The sequence below is a fragment of the Piliocolobus tephrosceles genome, chromosome 10 (assembly GCF_002776525.5).
Source record: "Piliocolobus tephrosceles isolate RC106 chromosome 10, ASM277652v3, whole genome shotgun sequence".
NCBI classification, from domain to species: domain Eukaryota; kingdom Metazoa; phylum Chordata; class Mammalia; order Primates; family Cercopithecidae; genus Piliocolobus; species Piliocolobus tephrosceles.
This window is the reverse complement of record NC_045443.1, coordinates 40,678,846-40,701,152: the sequence shown is the minus strand read 5'-3', so window position 1 is coordinate 40,701,152 and position 22,307 is coordinate 40,678,846. Positions and strand designations below refer to the sequence as shown.

Below are 22,307 nucleotides of genomic sequence, written 5' to 3'. Positions count from 1 at the left end.
CCTGAAGCACTTATTTACGAATATAGACCTTAAACCCAATTCCAGAATTCTGAATACATAGATTTGGAACAGACCCTAGGAATCTACATGTTTAACCAGAACCTAACTGATTCTTATGCATGATAAAGGTTGAGATCCACTAGTGTGAAAGGCATCAAAGGAAGAAAAGAAAGGTTATAAGGAAGGCAACTAGACACTAACACATCAGAATACAATTTTTTAAAATTGTGATCATAGAGTCCCATCAGGGTAGAAGTTGAAGATGAAAAAAAGCAAGAACTCAAAAGAATAATTACTTTCTCACAGCCTAAGGCAGATGTGTGAAGTCTTTCCTTCTAAACTTCCTATTGGCACAAAACTATCTGACTCTTACGAAGCTTCTATCACCTTAGTAGCAGGGTCCACAGTGTCCTTTGTCGGTACTGTTTTTTAAAGAGTTGAGGAGTGCTGAAAGAAAGAAAGGGACTCTCAAATGTAAACTTCATCTACCATGCGGAAAAAGTAAGAGTAAGAAGAAACATTTCTATTTTGGCCATTTGTCTTTCCACCCTAATTGTGGACACCCTGGTCACAATCAGTTTACCTGGGAGCAAAAGACTCGCAGGAGCAAAAAATTCATTTTGGATTAAAAGATCCACAAGATCACCAACTGTGCAATTTGTGGTGCCCCAGTCAAACAGTAATTCAGAAGTGGGACTTTTTCCAGTTTGAAGTAACGCTTCAAATCTCCTTAAAAGTAAGTAACAAAGAAACAAAATTAGTCTATTGTCTTAGTCCATTTTGTGCTGCAATAATAGAATACCACAGACAGGGTAATTTATAAACAATAGTTAATTTGGCTCATGGTTCTGGAGGCTGGGAAGTCCAAGATCGAGAGGCTGCATCTGGTTAGGGCCTTCTTGCTACATCATCTCATGGTGGAAGGGCAGAAGGGCAAAGAGCATGCACATGTGCATGTGAGAGAGAAAGAAAAGAGAGAGAGAGAGAAGGAAAAATAGGGCCTAATTTACCTTTTTATCAGAAACCCACTCCCAAGATAACTAACCCACTCCTGCCATGACAACATTAATCCACTCATAAGGGCAGAGCCCTCATGACCAACTGCCCTTTAAAGGTCCCACCTCTCAACCCTGTTGCAATGGGTATATTAAGTTTCTAACACATGAACTTGAACTTTTGGGGACACATTCAAACAATAGCATTTATAAACTGAGGTCATATGAAAACAGGTGTTGATCTCCCCTGCCCCTGTTTTGCCTACAGCATCTCCTACAACATTAAAGAAATGGGACAACAAGAGAACCAGCAAGAATTACAAAGAGACAGGAAAAATAGGAGGAAGAAAGATGCCAAAGATGATGATAATAATCTACTGGGTACTTACGGGGTATTTAATTAGTGGGTTACAGGATGTACACACATGAGCATGTTCAAAGATGTTATGATTATCATACGAATTTACTAGTGAAAAAGTGAGGCTTGGAGAGGTAGAGTAACAAGCCCATAGCCACACAACCAATATGATGTATCCAAGTTGAGGTCCAAATTCAGATCTCATTTGACATAAGAGTGTATTCTCAATCTACTTAGCTATATTACTTCCCACATAACTTAGGACTCTGATAGCTATATAATTTTTAATAAATCTGCCTGCTTAATGAAAGAAACAGAATACACAAAAACTTAGGAAATTATTCCTTCAATCTTAACTGTAATTCAATTAAATTGAAAATAAATCACAAAGTCGGCTTTCATCCCATTTCTTTCCATTCCATTTCTTTAAAATTAAAAATTAGTTTTGAAAAGTTAACATTTAAAAATTTAACCAATATTGTTTTTTTCTTTTTCCTCTAAAGATTTTAAAAAATTTCAAACTTACAGAAAAGTTGAAAAAATGATAGAATGAACAACCATTCACCTAGATTCACCAATTGAATAACTGATAAAATTGTGCCATATCTGGGCTCTTGTGCATGCTCTCTTTCAATCTATGTCTGTGGGAGTGTATTTTAGAATACGGGCCAGATGTCATGGAATGAGTCTAACAGCCTAGATATATCTGACTACTTTCTCATGATTAAATTCTGATGAAACATTTTGGTAGAAATACTACATAGGTATAATGTGCCCTTCCCATTGTATCATATCCAGGGGTACATAATGGCATTTTGTACCATTATTATTGGTGCTAAAATTTGATCACATGGTGAAGGAAGTGTACTTCAGATTTCCTCATTAAAAATGTACCCTTCCCTTTCATACTTCACAAGTAATTTGTGTACAATACTTTTTATCTATCTATTGAGGGAGTCTTGCTCTGTCACTCAGGCTGGAGTGCAGTGGCATGATCATGGCTCACTGCAGCCTTCCCTTCCTGGGCTCAGGTGATCCTCTCACCTCAACCTCCCAAGTAGCCGGGACTAGAGGCGTGCACTACTACGCCCAGCTAATTTTTTGTAGAAATGGGATTTTACCATGTTGCCCAGGCTGGTCTTGAACTCCTGGGCTCAAGCAATCTGCCCACCTCGGCCTCCTCAAGTGTTAGGATGACAGGCATGAGCCACTGTGCTCAGCCTATAATACTTTAAAATCTTGTGCGTATCTTGCTCATATGCATGAGAACAACCACCATTCACCTTATGCTTTTAGGTTCAGTGATGAGCTTGCAAGAATCAGTTACTCATTGGTGGTTACAAACAGGTATTTTTCTCATTCTACCCATTCTTTTCACAATTATTTGCAGGTATTATTCTGTAAAGAAGAGCTTTTTCTGTCACAGGAGTGAGTCTTGAAAAAAGAAAAAAAAAAAAAAAAAAAGAAGAGCTTTATCTTCCTGACACCACTGCCCCAATTATCTTCCGTAAGTTTTAACAGTAATATTAAAAAATTATCTTTAAACATTGGCTTAACACAGTTTAAACTTAAGCTTCTTTCAAGTAATTTAACATGTTCGCTTTTCTTATAAGAAACATTTCCTGCAAGGGAGCCAAGGCTATTAGGTTCTTTCCGAGGTTAATGCTGAAAATAACAAAGAGTTTTCTTTTCCTTTTGCTACCAAAGAAACCTTTCGACATCGGTTTTAAATGCAATGACTGACAAAAATAAAATCTGGATGCATATTTTACACTAAATCGAGCAGAGATGAGTAAAGAGGAAAAATTGAAATTATCTGATGATAGCACTGAGAAATCCTGAATTTAAGAATTCTGTTCACAGAAGTGTACACTTGTAAGCAACAACTTTAAAATGTCAAATTGAAAAACTCCCAAAATACACTGTTAGAGCGCATTAGAGATTCACACACTTTGAAGTTTAAGCTCTAGATTTTTACTACACATTCTTATAACATTCTTATTTTCCTTCAATCTGGAAATGACAAGTGTGAGGCAGACTGAACTTCACTTGGCTTGCCAAACTGGGAACCACAGCAAAGGTGGGAATATTGATTCTAACTCAAAAAGCTTATTTGAGAGATCACAATATTAGCCCTATTGACATATGGGAGAAAGAAGACAAAATTGCAAAAGGAACAACCAAAAAGAGGTTACTTACTACCAATGTCTCCTCCACAGTATAGAGGTTTACTTTCTAAACTGCCACATTAGACAGTACTTATACCAATTAATCATCTCCTATTGTGATGTAAGAATTTTAAAATACAAAGAATTTTATCTGTTACCTTATGTGAAACTGATTGTATCTATCATCACCAGATGGTTTTTTAATAGCTACAGCTAACTTCTTCCATCCTTCTTGAGGATCAATAAAATCTGACAGCTTCCTAATCAGTCCAACATTGAGGCAGCGCACATATGTTGACGGTGTTATGGGTTTGTCCATCTTCTATTCCTAAAATATGGAAAAATCTCATTAAAATTTTATAGTACTTTTAGAGATGACATCTGTAAGCTTCTACATCACACTTTGCTATATCATATGAAATGCCAGCAACTGATTACACCATAATAAAGAAACATTCCAAAGTCAAGTCATTGATACCCTAAGATGAAACTAAAATTGTAATTCATTTGTCCAATTATCCTCTAGATTTCCTTCCTTTGTCCACCTATTAATAGCAATAAAAATCAGAGACTTTTTTCTGACATTGATATTTTCCAAGTATAATTTATAGAAAGGGGCAAAACACTTACCAGAGCAATTCTTTTTAACAGTAATATCAATAAACTATCCGAATTAGCATATTCAGAAATCAAATCTATTAATAAAAACATTTACCTTTCAATTTAATATATGTTGCTCAATCAGTACTCATTTACGATTAAAAATTTATGCAACGTTCTTTGGTAGAAGGAAAAAAAAGTACTGAAATGAATTGCGTAGCGTTAACAGATATGGTCCACCCACCCACTGTTCACATAGCTTGCTTTTCCTTGACCTCTGCACATTTTCTGAGTCCATGAGATCTGCCTGACCACAATTCATTTGCTACTATGCCAAAACCTGTGTTTCACCACTTCAGCCACTCTCTAGACAGAATCTTTATTTCTGCAGTCCCCCTTTTCTTCTGCTACTCCACCCCGGAGAGTTGCAGCCAGGGATAAATCTAACAATTTTACTTGTACACCAGAGTTGCTGATGTGAATACAAATTTATGGTAACCCCCTTTCCACATTAATGGCCTAACACTGCCATTAATCCTTCCACTTGTCTTCTCTCATTGTCCTTAGTGACTATTTCATATCTTTACTTCTTTCTATGTGGATTTTATTTGTTCTGCGTGTACCTCATTCTCAATAGGAAATGATCTTTCCTTCCAATTAAGACAAATAGACTCAGATATTCTTATGTCACCTATTTTTGCTTCCCTACATATATTTTAAAAATGCAATTTTAGAGTAAATAATGTGTTCATGTGGAACAACATTCTAAAACTATCAAAAAGAGTAAAAACGAAAAGCTTCTCTGTATCATACGCTTCTATGTTAGTATCCACTTCCTCTCTTTGGACTTCTTTGACCACATCTAAATAGGTCTAGCTGCCCTTCACCTAATTATCTTTCATCATTGCACAATGTATTTGTAATCATATATTTATTTGTTTACTTGTTTACTGTCTCCCATATTAGATTTTAAGATCCATGAGTTCAGGGCCATGCTAATTTTATTCATGAATATATAGCTAGTGACTTGCATACTGTAGATAATGGTGTTGTTCAGTATTTATTTTAGGAACAACTAAATTATTTCCCAGTACAGTTTTATCATCTCTGTTTTAAAAAGGTGGTAAGTGAAAGATCCAGGACTTACACTTATGTCTGACTCCAAAATTCATGCCATACAACTCTGCTTTTATAACACAATGCATTGTTCATGCCATTCTCCTTTTCAGAAAGACTATTCCTTTCCTTTCATTCGTGAATACATTCAGCAAATATTTATGTCAGTCTTTGTACTAACAAATGGGAGCACAGAGAAGAGAAAATCTTTGTTTCCAAGCTGTTCAGTATACCACGGGATACAAACAGTGACAGGGAGTGATAAAAGCTGCAAGAGTGTTATGGGGCCCAGAAAAGGGGCATCAAGCCGAGGCAGTCTGGAGAGGGATATCAAGACAGATTTGCCTGGAATATGAGGTTGGAAGGATGAACGAAAGGGAATGAGAATAAGCCCAAAAGAAAATTCCAGGCAGAGGGAATAGCATGGGAAAAGGTGGGAGCACGTGCGTCTCAGGCAAAGAGCTTGCTATGGCTGGACCATAGGATGCCTGTGATTAAGTGAGAAGAGATGAGGGTGGAAAGGTAGCAAGGCCAGATCATCATGTACTTCATATGCTAAGACAAAGAGTTTGAACTTATAAACTAAAAGTTACAGGAGAGCTACTTCAGGATTTTTAGGAGGGATGTTAAATAATCTTATATGGTTAAGTGGATTCCTCTGGATAAAAATTAAAGGGATGTATATTGAGGCAAGAAAATTAGTTTGAAAACTTCTGCAATAATCCAGGTAAGCAGAAATGAGAGCTTGGAAAAAGTATAGGGTAGGGGAATGGAGAAGTAAAACATCAAAACATTTAGGAGGCCAAATCAAAACAATTTCACTAGAGATGAACAATTAGAAGAAAGGGAGATAGAACAAAGATGGTTTTGTTTGTTTGTTTGTTTGTTTTTGACTCATGTTAAACATGAAATATCTACCTTTGGCACCATCTAGGGGCCTTCATACCAAGTACTTATATATGCGGTCTAGAGCTTAGGAGAGAGGTTTCAGCAAAGAATGCTCACTATGTAAGTATTCTCATATATAAGGGATTTTCAAAAAGTTCATGGAAAATGCATATCATGCAAAAACCATGCATGGATTTCAAATTTTTTTTTGCAAAACATATTTCCAAAATAAACCCACACTAACTCATCATTCATGACTAAACAGGATCTAGTTTGAGGCACTAAGAAGAATAAGACAGTTTGAAAAGAACCTCTACCACCGCAACATGAATTCTGCTAAAAGTGAAGCAAGAACAAACACCACATTTATGTGGAGGCTGGTTGGAAGAATGGTGAAATCACTGATGCTTTATTGATGGGGACGATGCCCCCAAGAAAATCAGCAGCATACAAATCAGTAACTCATTTTAAGGGATGAGATGATGTGGAAGATGAAGCCTGCTGCAGCAGATCATCCACATCAATTTTTGAGGAAAATATTCACCTGGTTCGTGCCCTAAATGAAGAGTACCTATAATTAACAGCAGAACCAACAGCGAACACCATAGACAACTAATTCAGCATTTACAATTCTGACTGAAAATAAAAGTTGAGCAAACTTTCCACTTGATGGCTGCCCAAACTGTTGCACCCAGATCAGCTGCAGATGACAGCAGAGCTTTCAATGGAAATTTTAAACAAGTGGGATTAAGATCCTAAAGCATTTCCTCAAAAAATTGTAACAGGAGATGAAACATGACTTTACAAGTATGATCAAAGCAATGGCTCCCCCAGAATGGCAGCGGTCCAATCAAAGCAAATGCAGACAGTCAAAAGCAAGGGCATGACGCAGCTTTTTGGGATGCTCAAGGTATTTTTGCTTGTTGACTTTCTGGAGGGAAAAAGAATGGTAACATCTGCTTATTAGAGAGTGTTTTTGAGAAACAGTAGCTTTTCTAAGTGTTTCTAAACTAAAGCTTTTCTGCTAAAGCTTTAGTCAAATGTTTAGCAGAAAAACGCCCGGGAAAGCTTCACCATAGAGTCCTTCTCCATCACAACAATGCCCCTCTTCTTTTCTCTCATCAAACAAGGGCAATTCTGTGAGCACCAACTGGAAATCATCAGGCATCCACTTTACAGTCCTGATTTGTCTCCTTGACTTCTTTTTGTTTCCTAATCTTGAAAAATCTTCATAGGGCACCCATTTTTCTTCAGTTAATAATGTAAAAAGACTTTATTGACATGGTTAAATTCCCAGGACTCTCAGTTCTTTAGGGATGGCCCAAGTGGCTGGTGTTATCACTTACAAAAGTGCCTTGAACTTCATGGAGCTTATGTTCAGAAATAAGGTTTACAGGTTTTTGTTTTTTGAGTCTCGCTCTGTCATCCAGGTTATAGTGTGGTGATGCAATCTTTGCTTACTGCAACCTCTGCCTCCCAGGTTTAAGTGATTCTCCTGCCTCAGCCTCCCAAGTAGCTGGGATTACAGGTATGCACCACAACACCCAGCTAATTTTTGTATTTTTGGTAGAGATGGGGTTTCGCCATGTTGGGCAGGCTGGTCTTGAACTCCTGACCTCAGGTGATCTGCCCACCTTGGCCTCCCAAAGTGCTGGGATTACAGGGATGAGCCATAGCGCTGAGTCAAAGTTTACATTTTTTATCTTTTAATTCAATTTTTCCACAAACTTTTTGAAATGCCCTCATACAAATTAAGAGCATATACATATATATGGTTGAAACAACAATAAAATGAAGTTGCCTATTAGGAATGCTTAGAATGGAAAGGAATGATGTGAAAGAAGAATTTTTAAAAATACTGCTTAGTCATGAAGGCAAGAAAAAAAACCAGGACAGCAGCATACCAGAGACTTCTAGAAAAGGTGGCAGGTTGGTAAAAAGACTCAGAGAGGTCAAATAGACACTGATGGAGATGTTAGACTCTGAAAGCAGAAGGCCATTGGTGACTAGGAAACAGCTATAGTGAAAAAGTGAGTGAATGGCAAAAGCAGATTTTCCAAGACGTCTCATTATGAAGGGAAGGGGAAAGAGAGAGCAGTGTGAGCAGAGGGAAAACAGGGGTGGAGGGGTAGGGAGAGAGAGGGAGGAGAGCATGCAAGAGAATAGCAGTTTTCAAATTTGGTCTCAGGACCTTTTACCCTCTTAAAAACGACTGTAAACCCCAAAGGGCTTTTGTTTATGTTGGTTATATCCACCAATATTTACCATATTAAATTGATGCTGAGAAATTTAAAAATTACTTATTAATTCATTTAAAATAATAAATATACATGTTAGCATATATATTTTAATAAAAATAACTACCTTTTCCTTAAAAACAGAAGAGTAACATTGTTTTAAGGTTTTGCTAATCTCTTCAATATTTAACTTAATAGAAGAGAGCCAAATTCTTACATCTGCTTCTGCACTCAACCCACTGCAGTATATTGTTTTGGTTGATGTATACGAAGAAAATCCAGCTTCACACAGACATATAGTTACAAAGAAAGGTGTATTTTAATAGCCTTTTCACAAAGTAGTAGATATTTCTCTTTGATACTACACTAAAATTTGAAAGAAATAACTTCCTAAAGGTAAGCTGCAATGTGGAATCTGAAGCTGTATAAATTAACTTGGAACATTAAAATCCATTGCACTGTGAATGAATCTTTTAACTATACATGATTTTGACCTTACAAATCTCCTGAAAGAGCATTAGGGACTCCCACCAGACTTTGAGAACTGCTGGTGTTAAGGGTTTAAGACTTAAGTTGTTTGGCAATACAAATGGGATAATGAATAGCATACAGGTAAAGAAATCAGCCTTGAAGAGAGAGAAGTCTCTTTTGAATCTAGAAAGAAGGAAGCAGAGGTTTAAATACAGACATATTTGAAGGGAGAAGAGTTCCCACATACTGTTATTTTTTTCTGTGAAACAGGAAGTGAAGTCATCTAGGGCCAGGTAAAAGAATAGCCCAGGTATCTTAAAGGCCCCCTGGTAAATGCCTATTATTCCTTCAAGCCCAATTCAAAAGGCACTGTTAGCTTCCCCTGATTGTCATGTCTTTTGCTCCAAAATGTCACCTAATCATTCTTCTGTTCTAATAATTATTATGTTTTACTGTTTATGTATCTGCTTTCTCTGTTAGATGGGTGCTTTCCTGGCTGGGACCCAACCAAATTCACCTCAGCAACGACTCACAATATTTGTGTTGAATGAAAGGTTGAGGATTTTTAAATTTTAATTAAGAAATTGTATCTAGGTTACCTATAGACTCTGCAGTTGCTCTCTTCAAGTTATTTTTCCTTATTAAGATTTCTCTCTACTCTAAGGTACAACATGATTGACAAAGCTAGAAAAGATAGAACTGCTTAGTAGTCTTATAAATTAGAGCTAAATACAAGGAACTGAGGAAAAAACCCAGACCATCTAAAGGCCAGGGATAAATTTGGTAGCTCTCCTGCACCCAGGCTTCCAGCAGAGGTGATGAGTGTAGGGATACTAGGAAAAAGGCCTTCTGCCAACTCTTCCAGACATGTGCCCAGAAGTTCAAAATCCCAGAAATTAAAATTTTACTTTAAATGTACATTCATATACCACTCCCAACCACATACTTACAAGAACATAAGCCAAAATATTAACAGTGGTTATCCCTTGGTGATGACTTTTATGATAGTTTTGTTTTCGTTTTGCTTTTCTGAATTTTCAATAATGAAAACACACTGTGCAAAAAAACCTTAAAAGTGTCATCTCTTTCAAACTGTTCAAGATTTACCTTAGTACACTTAGGATTAATACAGGAGGATTTGCTTACAAATAAATAATTAAATACCTTCATGACTGTTTCGTTTTACCACTAACTCTCATAGTAAAGAAAACCCATTCATATTTTCAAATAAGACAACTCAGACAAGTATAAAAGGTGGGGTGGTGATTGAGAAATATATTAAAATCAGCACCTGCTTATGGAATCCAATGCCTTCCCAAAGTACTGTGCCCAAAACAGGAGGGCAAAAGATTCTTGTCAAATGTGTTAATAAAGTTTTAAGACTGCCATTAGCACTTTGATCAGAGGAAAAGATTGTGCAGCGGTGGAGGGAAGATGAACTTTGAGGTTGCACAGGCCTAAGTTCTAACCAAAGCCAACTGTGACCAGAGTTAGTAATTACATTTCTCTGGCCCTTGCTTTTCTTTATCTGAAAAACAGAGATAGTAATACCTAAGAATTGCTGTAAGAATTAAAATCAACACATGCAAAGGACCAAATCTTGTCACATAATAGGTGGTCAAAAAAAAGGGGGGCAATTATTATTTTCTGGCAGAAATTATTCTTATATCACATTTTTTTAAAAAGATATGTGCACAGTTGTATTTAGGTTCAATTTCCAGAACAGTAATGAGGATCTACTGAAAGGGTATAAATAACAAGTCTGAGAAAATAACTAAGTTTTTGAGATGGTGGCAGTTTTATTTGATCAACCATGGTACTTTTAATATATTTATATCCTTTCTAAAATACACTATTTACTTCCATATATTCTTAGCAAAATATGCTGTATAACCATTAATCTTTATTTTTAGATACTTTAACATCATCATTATGAACAAAAGCTGGTGAGGCCTTCCAGAGCTATTAAATTAGATAGGGCTGCCTATTACAAATTGGGATATGTGCTGGTGTACCATAAATTAAACATAACACATCTTTCTTGAACATTGATCCAACACAACAGTAATTGAAAATGCTTTGCATATATTTAAGAAACAAAATATAATACCATTGACTCACCAAATATTTACTGAGTGTCTACTTTGTGCTAGATACTGCTCCAGGCCCCTGGAGATGAAGCATTAGGAAAATTAGAGAAAACACAAACAAACAAACAAACAAACAAAAACCTGAACTCATGGAGTTTATATTCTAATGGAGGAAGGAAGGCAATAAGTAAATAAATAAACTCTATAATATGTTAGATGGTGCCAAGTGAAGTGAAAGAACAAAACGAAACAGAGAAAGGGTTGCAATTATAAATAGGGTAGTCAGAGGAAGCCTCAATAAGAAGGTGTCATTTGATTAAAGATCAAAAAGAAGGAGAAAGCCAGCCAGTGGACTACTTGGGAAAAGTTTGCGGACAAAACGCAAACGTAAATGCAAAGGTTGGAAATGGGCCCACTGGGCAACAGCAAGGACATGGTGAGACTGCATAGGAGGGAACAGGCAAGTAGCAGATGAGGTTAGAAAGGCAAAGGGGCCAGGTCTCCAAGGGCCTTAGAGTTTTTGCATTGACTTTGTTTATCCTCTGGGTGAGATGTAGAGGCTGGAAGTTTTGAGAAAAGAAAGACATGCTCTATACTCATGTCTTAGAAGGATACTGGGGCTGCTGGGAGTAAAGGATGTTGGAGTAAGGACAGAAGCAAGAAAGAGGCATCTAGAAGAGCCTACCAATAAGCCAGGTGGGAGGGGCTGGAGGCTGGGACCAGGGTGGTAGCAGAGCAAGTGCAGAAGTCCTAGGATTCTGAGGTGGAGCCAATAGAAAGCTATGTGCTGATGTAGAGAGTGAGAAGACAGCACCAAGGTTTTTGGCGTAACCAAGTTTCCCGATATTTACTGAGATGCAGAAGGCTGAGGAAGGAGCATGTTCGGCCTGGAATATCAGAAGCTCAGTTTGGAGACGTAGAAAGCAAACTTCAAATGAACGTTTTGCACGAAAACAGAAGAAATTTGAACTTCCTGATAGCCCTCTTCAAGGACCACTCCAAGAAAGGGAAAGGCAGATTTTAATATCCTGTGCTTACAAGGGACCTTGGGCAGTTACGTTTTTGAAGCACTAAGAGCACCGTTTCTTTCCATTCTAAATGCTCAAAGTGCTTTCTTGCTTTCCCAGGATTTGCTTTTTTTTTTTTTTTTCTTTTGAGACGTCGTTTCCCTCTGTTGCCCAGGCTGGAGTGTAGTGGTGCGATCTTCGCTCACTGCAAGCTCCGCTTCCCGGATTCAAGCGATTCTCCTGCCTCAGCCCCTGGAGTAGCTGGGATTGCGGGCGCCCGCCACCATGTCAGCTAATTTTTGTATCTTAGTAGAGACGGGGTTTCACCATGTTGGCTAGGCTGGTCTCGAACTCCTGACCTCAAGTGATCCGCCCGCCTCGGCCTCCCAAAGTGCTGGGATTACAGGCATGAGCCACCGCACCTGGACAGGGTTTGCTTTTATCCCTTTGTCTCTCTCTGGCTTCCAAGCTGACAGGTACACTTTTTCCCCCATCTGCGAATGTACTCATCTGATCCCATAAGCCCCCTCCACTTTCTAATTCCCTGGAAGCTTGGAGGCCGGAGAAACAAGCGAATTACAATCGTGTGGAGGCTCCGCGAGCTGTCGGAGCCACACGCATCTGTCAGGTGCTGGCCTGACTTCCTGGTTCTGGGGAAAAGATACTTCATTTCGCAATCGGGCTCACGGAACCCAGGGCCTGGGAGGTGAGAAACTTGAGGTCCGACTGCGCCCCAGAACAGCTGAGTGACGTCCCTCCAAGCCTCAGGCTCTTTCTCAGGGCCGAGGAACTTCTTGATTCCCGGGACCTACCTAAGTCTTTCTCCTGGAGTAAGCTCTGTCCACAGAACCCACTTCCTCTCTAACTTTTCTCACGGATGATAGAGATTTCCGTTCCGCAACCTACCGCAGCAACCCTGGGGCAGAGGTGCCGAGGCCTGGAAGCGGACCTCGGACGACCTTTGACCGAGGCATGAAGGCGGGGAATGCCTTACCTGCCCGGGCGCGGGTTGCTGAAGCCGGCGACAGAAGAACCAGCCGAACTAGGAAGCGCCGTGGAGGGGCGGGGCCAACCCGGCAGGCCCCGACCCACTTCCCCGATGGCTTCATCTTGGCGCCTTCAGGCGGCTCCACAAAGTGAGAAACTCCACGTCTTGCGTAGGGCTCGTCTTTACGTGGGCGCCTGCCCCTTTAATTACGCCCGTGTCTGAGGCTGAAACACTTAAGGCTTCCGGGCATGCGCACAGCGTTGTGCAAAGGAATGCTTTCCACTGAACCGAGGTAGATCGGGTCGAGCTTCTTGCGCGATGGTGGGCTTGTATGCGGGGGGGTGACGAGGTTGGCATTGAGGATCCATACCCTTTGGCCCCAAAGAAAGGTGAGGTGGGCTAGTGTCGCGCCTTTGGACAGGCAGTTAGGGGAGGGAGAAGAAACAGGTAGAGTTGCTGGCCTTGTCGGGGACACTTTTGGACGTGCTGGCGGGCAGCGACGCCCTGGTTCTGCGAAGTTAAGTAGTTTCTGCAGGACTGGGTTCAGTATTTCTAATACCTTCTCAGGATCCCTCTTCAGCCAACGAATTCCTCAACCACGGGCCAAGCAAACTACTCCCCGCCGCCCCCCCCCCCCCCCCCCCCCCCCCCGCCCCCGGCACCCCGCTCCACACTGTCATGAGCAGTCTCTGTTGAATGGGAGCACTGCACCTTCTGGCTTAACGCCATGTGGGCTCCTTTGCTGCCCTCCAGTTTGGTTCCACTCTTTTACCAGAATGCTGGAATTACATTCTCCCCGAGTTTCCCTACCTGTTTCACTTGCTTAGAATGTCTATCTTCCTCCATTTTTCTGGGAGAAAGAAAAGATCATTATTCTTTCAGAGCCAAGCCCTACAGCTATGTTCTTGACCATGCTGTTTTGTTTTTCAGCTCCTCTAACAGTTACTCAGTCGGATACATCCTGCTTATTTCCATCAGAATCATCTTACTAAAACCTGTTTTGGGATTGTGTCCCTTTTCTATTCAAACACTAACAGCCATCCATTGACCACCAATAGATTCTAAGTCCTTGTCAGGGCATTCAACATCTTCCATAATCTGGTACGAACTCAGCTGCATTTTCCAGTACAGTACTCTCCCTGCCTCCCCATCCCCACTGCTCTGTATCTGGACTGTTTGTTTTTCTCTCACACATTGCATGTTTTGTTTGTACATTACTTGTGAGGTCTCTGCCTCATTTCTGTCTCTTGAACTATTGGAGGACTTAGATGGCCACTTCTTGCATTATGCCTCTCCTAATTGTCTTCCACTTCACTCCTACAGCACTTATTTTGTACTAGTTTTTTCATTTATTTAACAATAGTATTTATTGCAGACCTACCATGTGCTTGACACTGTTCAAAATGTGGGATCATCAGTAGTAAATAAGGCAGACAAGCTTACTCCTCACATGGAACTAACATTCTCTTTGGAGGAGATAGACAATAAATAATAAACAAAAACTTTACCTAGAACTGCTATGCAGAAAATTAAATAGGGTTTTGTGAAAGAGAATCACTTGCTAGGCGTGGTGGCTCACGCCTGTAATCCCAGCACTTTGGGAGGCCGAGGCGGGTGGATCACGAGGTCAGGAGTTTGAGATCAGCCTGGCCAATATGGTGAAAACCCGTCTCTACTAAAAAAATACAAAAATTAGTCAGGCGTGGTGGCGCGTCCTTGTAGTCCCAGCTACTCCGGAGGCTGAGACAGGAGAATCGCTTGAACTTGGGAGGCAGAGGTTGCAGTGAGCCACTGCACTCCAGTCCAGTGACAGAGTGAGACTTTGTCTAAAAAAAAAATCACTTGCAGGTTCCTGTAGATTATTGGCCAGGAAAAACTTCTCTGTGGGCATGAATCCTAAAAGATGCAGCTATATGGTTGGGGAGGGAACAATTTAGCCAACAGGAACAGTTAGCACAAAAGTACTGAAGAAGGCCAGAGTAGCTGGAGTATAGTGGGTAATGAGGTAAAGGTACAAAAAAATTTGGAAAATAAACAGGGTCCCTAATCTTAGACGTCCTTTGAAGCCAGGGTAAGTAATTTGGATTGTATTGCAAATGTGATTAGAGGGTTTTAAACTGGATTGTGATATGATTTAATTTACCTTTTAAGACACCATTCTGGCTGGTTTGTGGGCTAGTTGTAGAAGCAGGAGTTAGGGGCCTTCACAACAACTAAAAGTTTTTGGAATGGAGGTATTAAAGTAGGTGTGATGAAGGACAGTGAGAGTGATAAAAATCAGATGCTTAAGGTTAATGCAGTTTTTGGAGATGAGAAAGTCAAAGTTATGACCATGACAGTGGATGACCAAGATGAAGTAGAGGTGTGAGGTTGAGGTTGAGATTGAGGGCTTGAGGGTCCAAGACATTGAATGGATGATCCATATAGATGATCATGAAAATCATGTTGCATAAGAAGGTAGTGAGCCAGAGATCAGTGAATGAAGCAGAGTTGTCTGGGGATCCGAGAGAGGATGACAGCAGATGGTAAAGCCCAATGGCAGGCTCTTCAAAAGAATTGGTTTTTTGGAGGTAGTAGAGGAAGAAATGGCTTGCAAGGAACAGTGACAAACATAGAACAATATTTACAGCCTCCAGGTCCTAAGGTAGGTGGGTGGGAAAGAAAAAATAGCCCTCACTTGAGAGGACTAAGGAAGAAGTAGCCTGAAAAAATAGCCAGCTTTCAATTAGGGCAAGAAAGTGAGGGAACTGTACAGGAAATTAAGTAATTAAGGAAAATAAATATAATATTTTCCTTAGGAAATTAGGATATGGAGAATTTGTTGTGATTTCTCTATGGCATGATTGAAAGGATTGAGAAGGGATGTGATTTGCTAAATTGGTTCAGAATAGTAGAATACATTATAGATATGATGGTCCAGATGATGATAAATTACTTGGAGAATGTGGGTAAACACAGAACTCAGTAGTATGGGGCCCCTGGGCAATTTATCTTTCCTGCAACTCCATATGGTATGGTAGCCATGGGTTCGTGTGAAAAGTGAGAGATCAGAGTACTATTCTCTTGCGTAGTGTTCCCAGGAAGCTCTGTAAGGGTTTCTTCTGTCTGATGCCAATGATATAGTTAGAACTTTCCTCTGGGTCAACCTCGAAAGCTTCTATTTGTCCTAATGGGGGCATTAGAGAAGGCCCGGGACTGACTTAATCCTACCTTGAAATATAATCAAATCACAAATTTGTATTTATAACTTCATTTACCCATCAGTTTTCCTATTGTCTTCTTGTCACCTCTCCTGTCACTAACCACTAATAATATGAGAAAACTTAGCTACATATTCTCTGGAATTAGCTGGAGATTTTAGGCTCCAGGAATGGAATTTGGACAAATCTTTGTTTTATACTCCTGTGTTCTCACCTCTTCTTGTGGGCCTACAAATGATATCTTTAAGATAAACTTAAAATTGACTCATTTTAATCCCAAATAATAGGTACAAATCTGGAGTGAGTGAAGATACAAGTTAACAAATCTTTAGCTATACCAGAAACAGTTTGCCTATTATTTCAGCTTGGTATAGGAGAGTCAAAGTACACAGGATGTACATATAGTTATAAATTAACGATGCCATTTAAGAAGACTCAGGATTAAAAGAGAGACAGAATTAACTAAATCCTGCAAACCTATTCCTATCTGGTCATCCATAATTTCTCTTTCTGTTAACTAACCACCTCTGTTTTGTTTTTTAGGCATTATAGAAGAATGGAAGAAGATACAGATTATAGAGTCAGGTTTAGTTCTTTGTGTTTCTTTAATGATCATGTTGGATTTCATGGCACTATAAAAAGCTCACCGAGTGACTTTATTGTTATTGAAATTGATGAACAGGGACAGTTAGTTAATAAGACCATCAATGAGCCTATTTTCAAGATTAGTGAAATACAACCTGAGCCAAATAATTTTCCAAAAAAACCAAAACTAGATCTTCAAAATCTGTCCTTTGAAGATGGAAGAAACCAAGAAGTTAATACTTTGGTTAAGTACACTGATGGTGACCAAAATCATCCGTCTGGTTCAGAAAAGGAAGATACTATCAGTGATGGAACTTCCAAATGTGAAGAAAAAGCTGATATTTTAAGCTCCTTTTTAGATGAAAAAACTCATGAGTTACTGAATAATTTTGCCTGTGATATAAAAGAGAAGTGGCTTTCTGAAACAGAGCTAATTGGACTACCTCTTGAATTCTCAATAGGCAGAATCCTTGACAAAAACCAGAGGGCTAGTTTACATAGTGCCATTAGGCAGAAATTTCCATTTTTAATAACTGTAGGAAAAAACAGTGAAATTGTTGTAAAACCAAATCTTGAGTATAAAGAACTTTGTCATTTGGTATCTGAAGAGGAAGCATTTGACTTTTTTAAATATTTGGATGCGAAGAAAGAAAATTCCAAATTTACCTTTAAACCTGATACAAACAAAGACCACAGAAAAGCTGTCCACCATTTTGTCAACAAAAAGTTTGGAAACCTTGTGGAAACCAAATCTTTTTCTGAAATGAATTGCAGTACTGGTAATCCGAATGTGGTGATAACAGTAAGATTTCGGGAAAAAGCATACAAGCGTGGGAAAAGGCCTCTTCCTGAATGCCAAGAAGGAAATGTTATATATACAGGTAATTTAATAAATAATCATCCATTTTCTTGGATAAACTTAGTTAAATTTAAAATTGTGAAAATGAATTGAATAGACTTGGCTAGAGAGATTGGAAAGAATACATGCTTTACCTTTAGGGAGGGGAACTGCTGATAAGCAATTTAAGCAACTCTAGGAATTCTTATTTATTCTGTTACTTACTGGAAGATGATAAAACCTTTCAAATTACACTGAATTTAAAAATTAGCCTTACTGATAACCTAGGCATTTATATTAGCCTATTCACAAATGTCTAAAGTTGAATCAGTTGGTTTGTGTTTAATAAGTTTTATTGAAGGTAAATCTTGATTTCATATTTTGAAAGTCATCTCAATTAAAATTAAGTTTTTAGAGATAAGAAGAATATATTTACTGTGCTTGGGAAAGTGAAGAGATACTTTGTAATCCAAAACAAATTATATTTCCCTACCTTGGGTAGGGAACCTGAAAACTTGGTCCTGCTGGTCATCTAGACAAGATGTTCTGAAACTTTAGCATGCATATAATCATAAAAAGGTCTTGTTAAAACAGATTTCACAGCCCCATTCTCAGTTTCTGATTCTGGGGCTTTCACAAATTTCCAGACTGTTTTTTTCCTGGTCTGCTACATTTTGAGAATCACTGTTTTAGGGTCTGTGTTTAATTCCCAGGGTGGCTGGAACTGATAAACTCTCACTGTAAAAGTCCAGCTGACTAGGTTTAACTGTCCTCAATTCTACTTGAAGGATGGGAACTGTTTCAGATGATCATATTTAATAAATTAGAGTTCCTGTAATCCCAGCACTTTGGGAGGCCGAGACGGGCGGATCACGAGGTCAGGAGATCGAGACCATCCTGGCTAACCCGGTGAAACCCCGTCTCTACTAAAAACTACAAAAAACTAGCCGAGCGATGTGGCGGGCGCCTGTAGTCCCAGCTACTTGGGAGGCTGAGGCAGGAGAATGGCGTAAACCCGGGAGGCGGAGCTTGCAGTGAGCTGAGATCCGGCCACTGCACTCCAGCCTGGGTGGCAGAGCGAGACTCCATCTCAAAAAAAAATAAAAATAAAAATAAAAATAAATAAATAAATAAATAAATAAATTAGAGTTTGAACCTTGGATCTATGTGCGTTTGATTTGATATTATGACTTTTAGTTCACAAAAAGACTTAATGAAATTTTTAATGTCTTTAAGATTTGATTTCACAAATGTAAAAATGGGAAGAATAATACCATGGGCAAGTTACTTAACAATTCATAACTTTTGGTTGTACTTGAAAAATGGGGTAATAGGAAAGCCTGACACACAATGATATTCTAAGGATTAAATGAAGTAATGAAATTGTTTACTATGTAATAGTTACTTAATATTAGGCATATAGTAAGTGTTAATAGATATATCCATTTTGAAGGAAAAACAACACTAGCTTTACACGTAGAAAGAGGAATTGCTGGTGAGTGATTTAAGCAGCTCTAGGAATATTTATTTATCTTATACTACTTGAAATTCTAACTATTAATTTGGGTTAATGAGTAAAATATTATAGAACTTTATATATTAATTTAAATTCATTTTTCTAAAGTTGGAGGCATATGTTAAAAGGAGGAATGATGGTTCAAAAAACCTTTTATTTTTTATTTTAAATTATGTTAAAATATATGTAACATAAAATGTACCATCTTAATCATTTTTAAGTATCAGTGGCATTGAGGACATTCACATTGTTGTACATCCATCACCACCATTCATCTCCAGAATTTTTTCACCATCCCAAACTAAAACTCCATATTTATTAAATAATCCCTCCTTCTCTCCAGCTCTGAAAAATGGGAACCACCATTTTTCATTCTGTCTCTATGGATTAGACAACTCTAGGTATCTCATATAAGTGGAATCATACAGTATTTGTCTTTTTGTAATGGGCTTATTTCACTTAGTATGTTTTTGAGATTCATCCTTGTTGTAGCACATGTTAGAATTTCCTTCCCTTTTAAGGCTAAATAATACCCCATGGTAGGTGTGTGCCACATTTTGTTTACCCATTCGTCTGCCAGTGGATGGGATATAATGGTCAATAAAGCACACATGATACTTGCTTTGGAAGCATTCAGCCTTGGAACTTGGAAAGAATTTGAGGGAGAATGTGGATGTGAGGTGACTTCTGAGGCTACGTCATAAAAGTATTATACTTCTTGTCATGTTCTTGGATTGCTCATTCTGGGGAAAGCTAGCTACTGTACTGTGAGGAGACTTAAACAGCCCTTTGGACAGGAACTATAGCTTCATGCCAATAGCCAGTACCAACCTTCCAGCCATGTGAATGAGCCCCCTTTGGAAATGGATCCTCCACTTTCTTTCAGGCTTTTAAATAACTGCATCCGTAGCCACATCTAACTGCATGAAACCTCAGGAGAGCCTGAACTAGAATCACCAAACCAAAGTGTTCTTGAAGTCCTGATCCACAGAAACTACAGGCGATACATGAATATTGTAAGCCACTAAGATTTGAGGTGACTTGTTGTGTAACAATAAATAATACATAGCATTTAACCCTGGACATGCACAAATTACTGATCAGCAACAAACTCAAGGAACCACTTATGTAGATTTCTGGAACTCCTTCTCTACAAAGCTTTGTCTTATCAGGTACTCTCCCTGTGAATTCCAGCCCACTCAGCCTTCCTGAATTCAAATATCTACCCTCTTAACTCAGCAGAACTCCTGTGCTCTACCTGGATTCTGTCTGTGCTATGTTCCAGAATGTACTTCTAGGCAAAAAATTAGAGTATTTTAGGACTCCTCTCGTTTGTTTTTCTTTTCTTTTAGATTACAGTTTTGTGGTACCTATTCTCTAGTCTCTAAAAATGGCTGTTTCATATGTTTTGTTCAGTTTTCTATTTGTTTACAGTGGGAGGTCATCTGGTATCAGTTATTCCAACGTGGGTCAAAGTGCAAGTCTCCAAAATTGAATTTTAAAATTCAGTATAATTGACTTTCTTTTTAAATATGTAATTGTTCCAAGTAATTAAGAAAATGTTATAAATCTTATACATTAAACTTATAAATTTAGTGACCCTTAAGATTTTGTAAATGTTCCCATATTGCTTACTAACTTAAATAAGATTCAATGTAAAAAGACAAATGTAAATCAATTAAATATTTTAAATTGGAACTTCAAGTTTCATTCTCTAAAACATTCAAGTGCATAAACTGTTATGTAGACACAGATTAATATTAGCACAATATCATGGATTTGATCCTCTTAAATATATTTCTGTACTAAATTCTAAATCTCGCCGGGCGCGGTGGCTCAAGCCTGTAATCCCAGCACTTTGGGAGGCCGAGACGGGCGGATCACGAGGTCAGGAGATCGAGACCCTCCTGGCTAACACGGTGAAACCCCGTCTCTACTAAAAATACAAAAAATTAGCCGGGCGAGGTGGTGGGCGCCTGTGGTCCCAGCCACTCGGGAGGCTGAGGCAGAGGAGAATGGCGTGAACCCAGGAGGCAGAGGTTGCGGTGAGCTGAGATCCGGCCACTGCACTCTAGCCTGGGCGACAGAGCAAGACTCCGTCTCAAAAAAAAAAAAATAAAAAAAAAAAAAATAAATTCTAAATCTTTATGGGTAAAAAAATGCTTATCCACCTAGGCTACTATCAGCAACAAACTGATATCTCAAACAAGTTGGAAATTTCTTTTAAATTGCTGAGCTTTTTGAATGACATGTCCAAAATTGTCAGGGTGAATGGCTGCTGCTGTTGGACCTTCAAGAATGCATAGAAGTGAGACAAATAATAAATGGAAGGAACACATTTTATTTTAAAATTTTTGTTTTAGTTTCAGGGGTACATGTGCAGGTTTGTTACAAGGGTATGTTGTGTGGTGCTGAGATTTGGGGTAGATTGAACCCATCACCCAGGTAGTAAGCATAGTACCCAATAGGTAGTTTTTCAGCCCTATGCCCTCCCTCCCTCCTACCTCTTATAGACCCCAGTGTCTGTTGTTTCCATTTTTATGTACATGTGTACCCAGTGTTTAGCTCCTACTTATAAGTGAGAACATGCGGCATTTGGTTTTCTGTTCCTTTGTTAATTCACTTAGGATAACAGCCTCTAGCTGCATCCATGTTGCTGCAAAGGGCATGATTTTGTTCTTTTTAATGGCTGTGTAGTATTTCATGGTGTATATGTACCGCTTTTTTTTCTTTGAGACAGGGTCTCACTCTTTCACCCAGGCTGGAGTGCAGTGGTACCATAGTGGCTTGCTACAGCCTCAACCTCCTAGGCTCAAGCAGTCTTCCCACCTCAGCCTCCTGGGTAGCTGTGACGATAGGTATGTGCTACCATACCTTGCTAAGTTTTTAATTTTTTGTAGAGATGGGGTCTCCATATGTTGCTCAGTCTGGTCTTAGATTGTTTGCTCTTGGAATCCTTCTGCCTCAGCCTCCCAGAGTGCTGTGATTACAGGCATGATCTACTGTACCCAGCCACATTTTCTTTATCGAAACCACTGTTGTTGGGCACTTAGGTTGATTCCATATCTTTACTATTCTGAATAGCGCTGCAATTAACACACAAGGGGAACTCATGTTTTAGAGGACTGAAATGTATGAAAGTACAAAACTGTTGAAGGCTCTAGTTAATCCAGGGATTACAAGAAGTTCTCTGTGGCAGGGTTATAGGATATATGAAGGGAAGTGGTGCACTTGGAGACTGGAAAGGTAG

General features: G+C 39.0%; 2 protein-coding genes across 9 annotated transcripts in view; one reads left to right on the top strand and one right to left on the bottom strand.

Annotated features, from left to right (window-relative positions):
* Positions 1-13,102, bottom strand: part of IRAK4 (interleukin 1 receptor associated kinase 4) — a 42,837-nt gene extending 29,735 nt beyond the window's left edge. The window contains exons 1-4 of one of the 7 annotated variants that reach the window (XM_023182784.3): positions 12,925-13,102; positions 10,955-11,002; positions 3,680-3,849; positions 584-729 (exon numbers count right to left, since the gene is read on the bottom strand). In XM_023182784.3, coding sequence (XP_023038552.1) covers positions 584-729; positions 3,680-3,840 — 307 coding nt within the window. In that variant the 5' untranslated portion in view covers positions 3,841-3,849; positions 10,955-11,002; positions 12,925-13,102. The other 6 variants (XM_023182785.2, XM_023182786.3, XM_023182788.3 and 3 more) reach the window with 6 other exon arrangements.
* Positions 13,075-22,307, top strand: part of PUS7L (pseudouridine synthase 7 like) — a 31,727-nt gene continuing 22,494 nt past the window's right edge. Inside the window, exons 1-2 of one of the 2 annotated variants that reach the window (XM_023182781.1) lie at positions 13,075-13,210; positions 16,662-17,584. In XM_023182781.1, the coding sequence (XP_023038549.1) occupies positions 13,167-13,210; positions 16,662-17,584 (967 nt within the window). In that variant the 5' untranslated portion in view covers positions 13,075-13,166. Of the gene's footprint in view, positions 13,308-16,661; positions 17,585-22,307 lie in introns of both variants that reach the window. The other variant, XM_023182782.1, reaches the window with a different exon arrangement.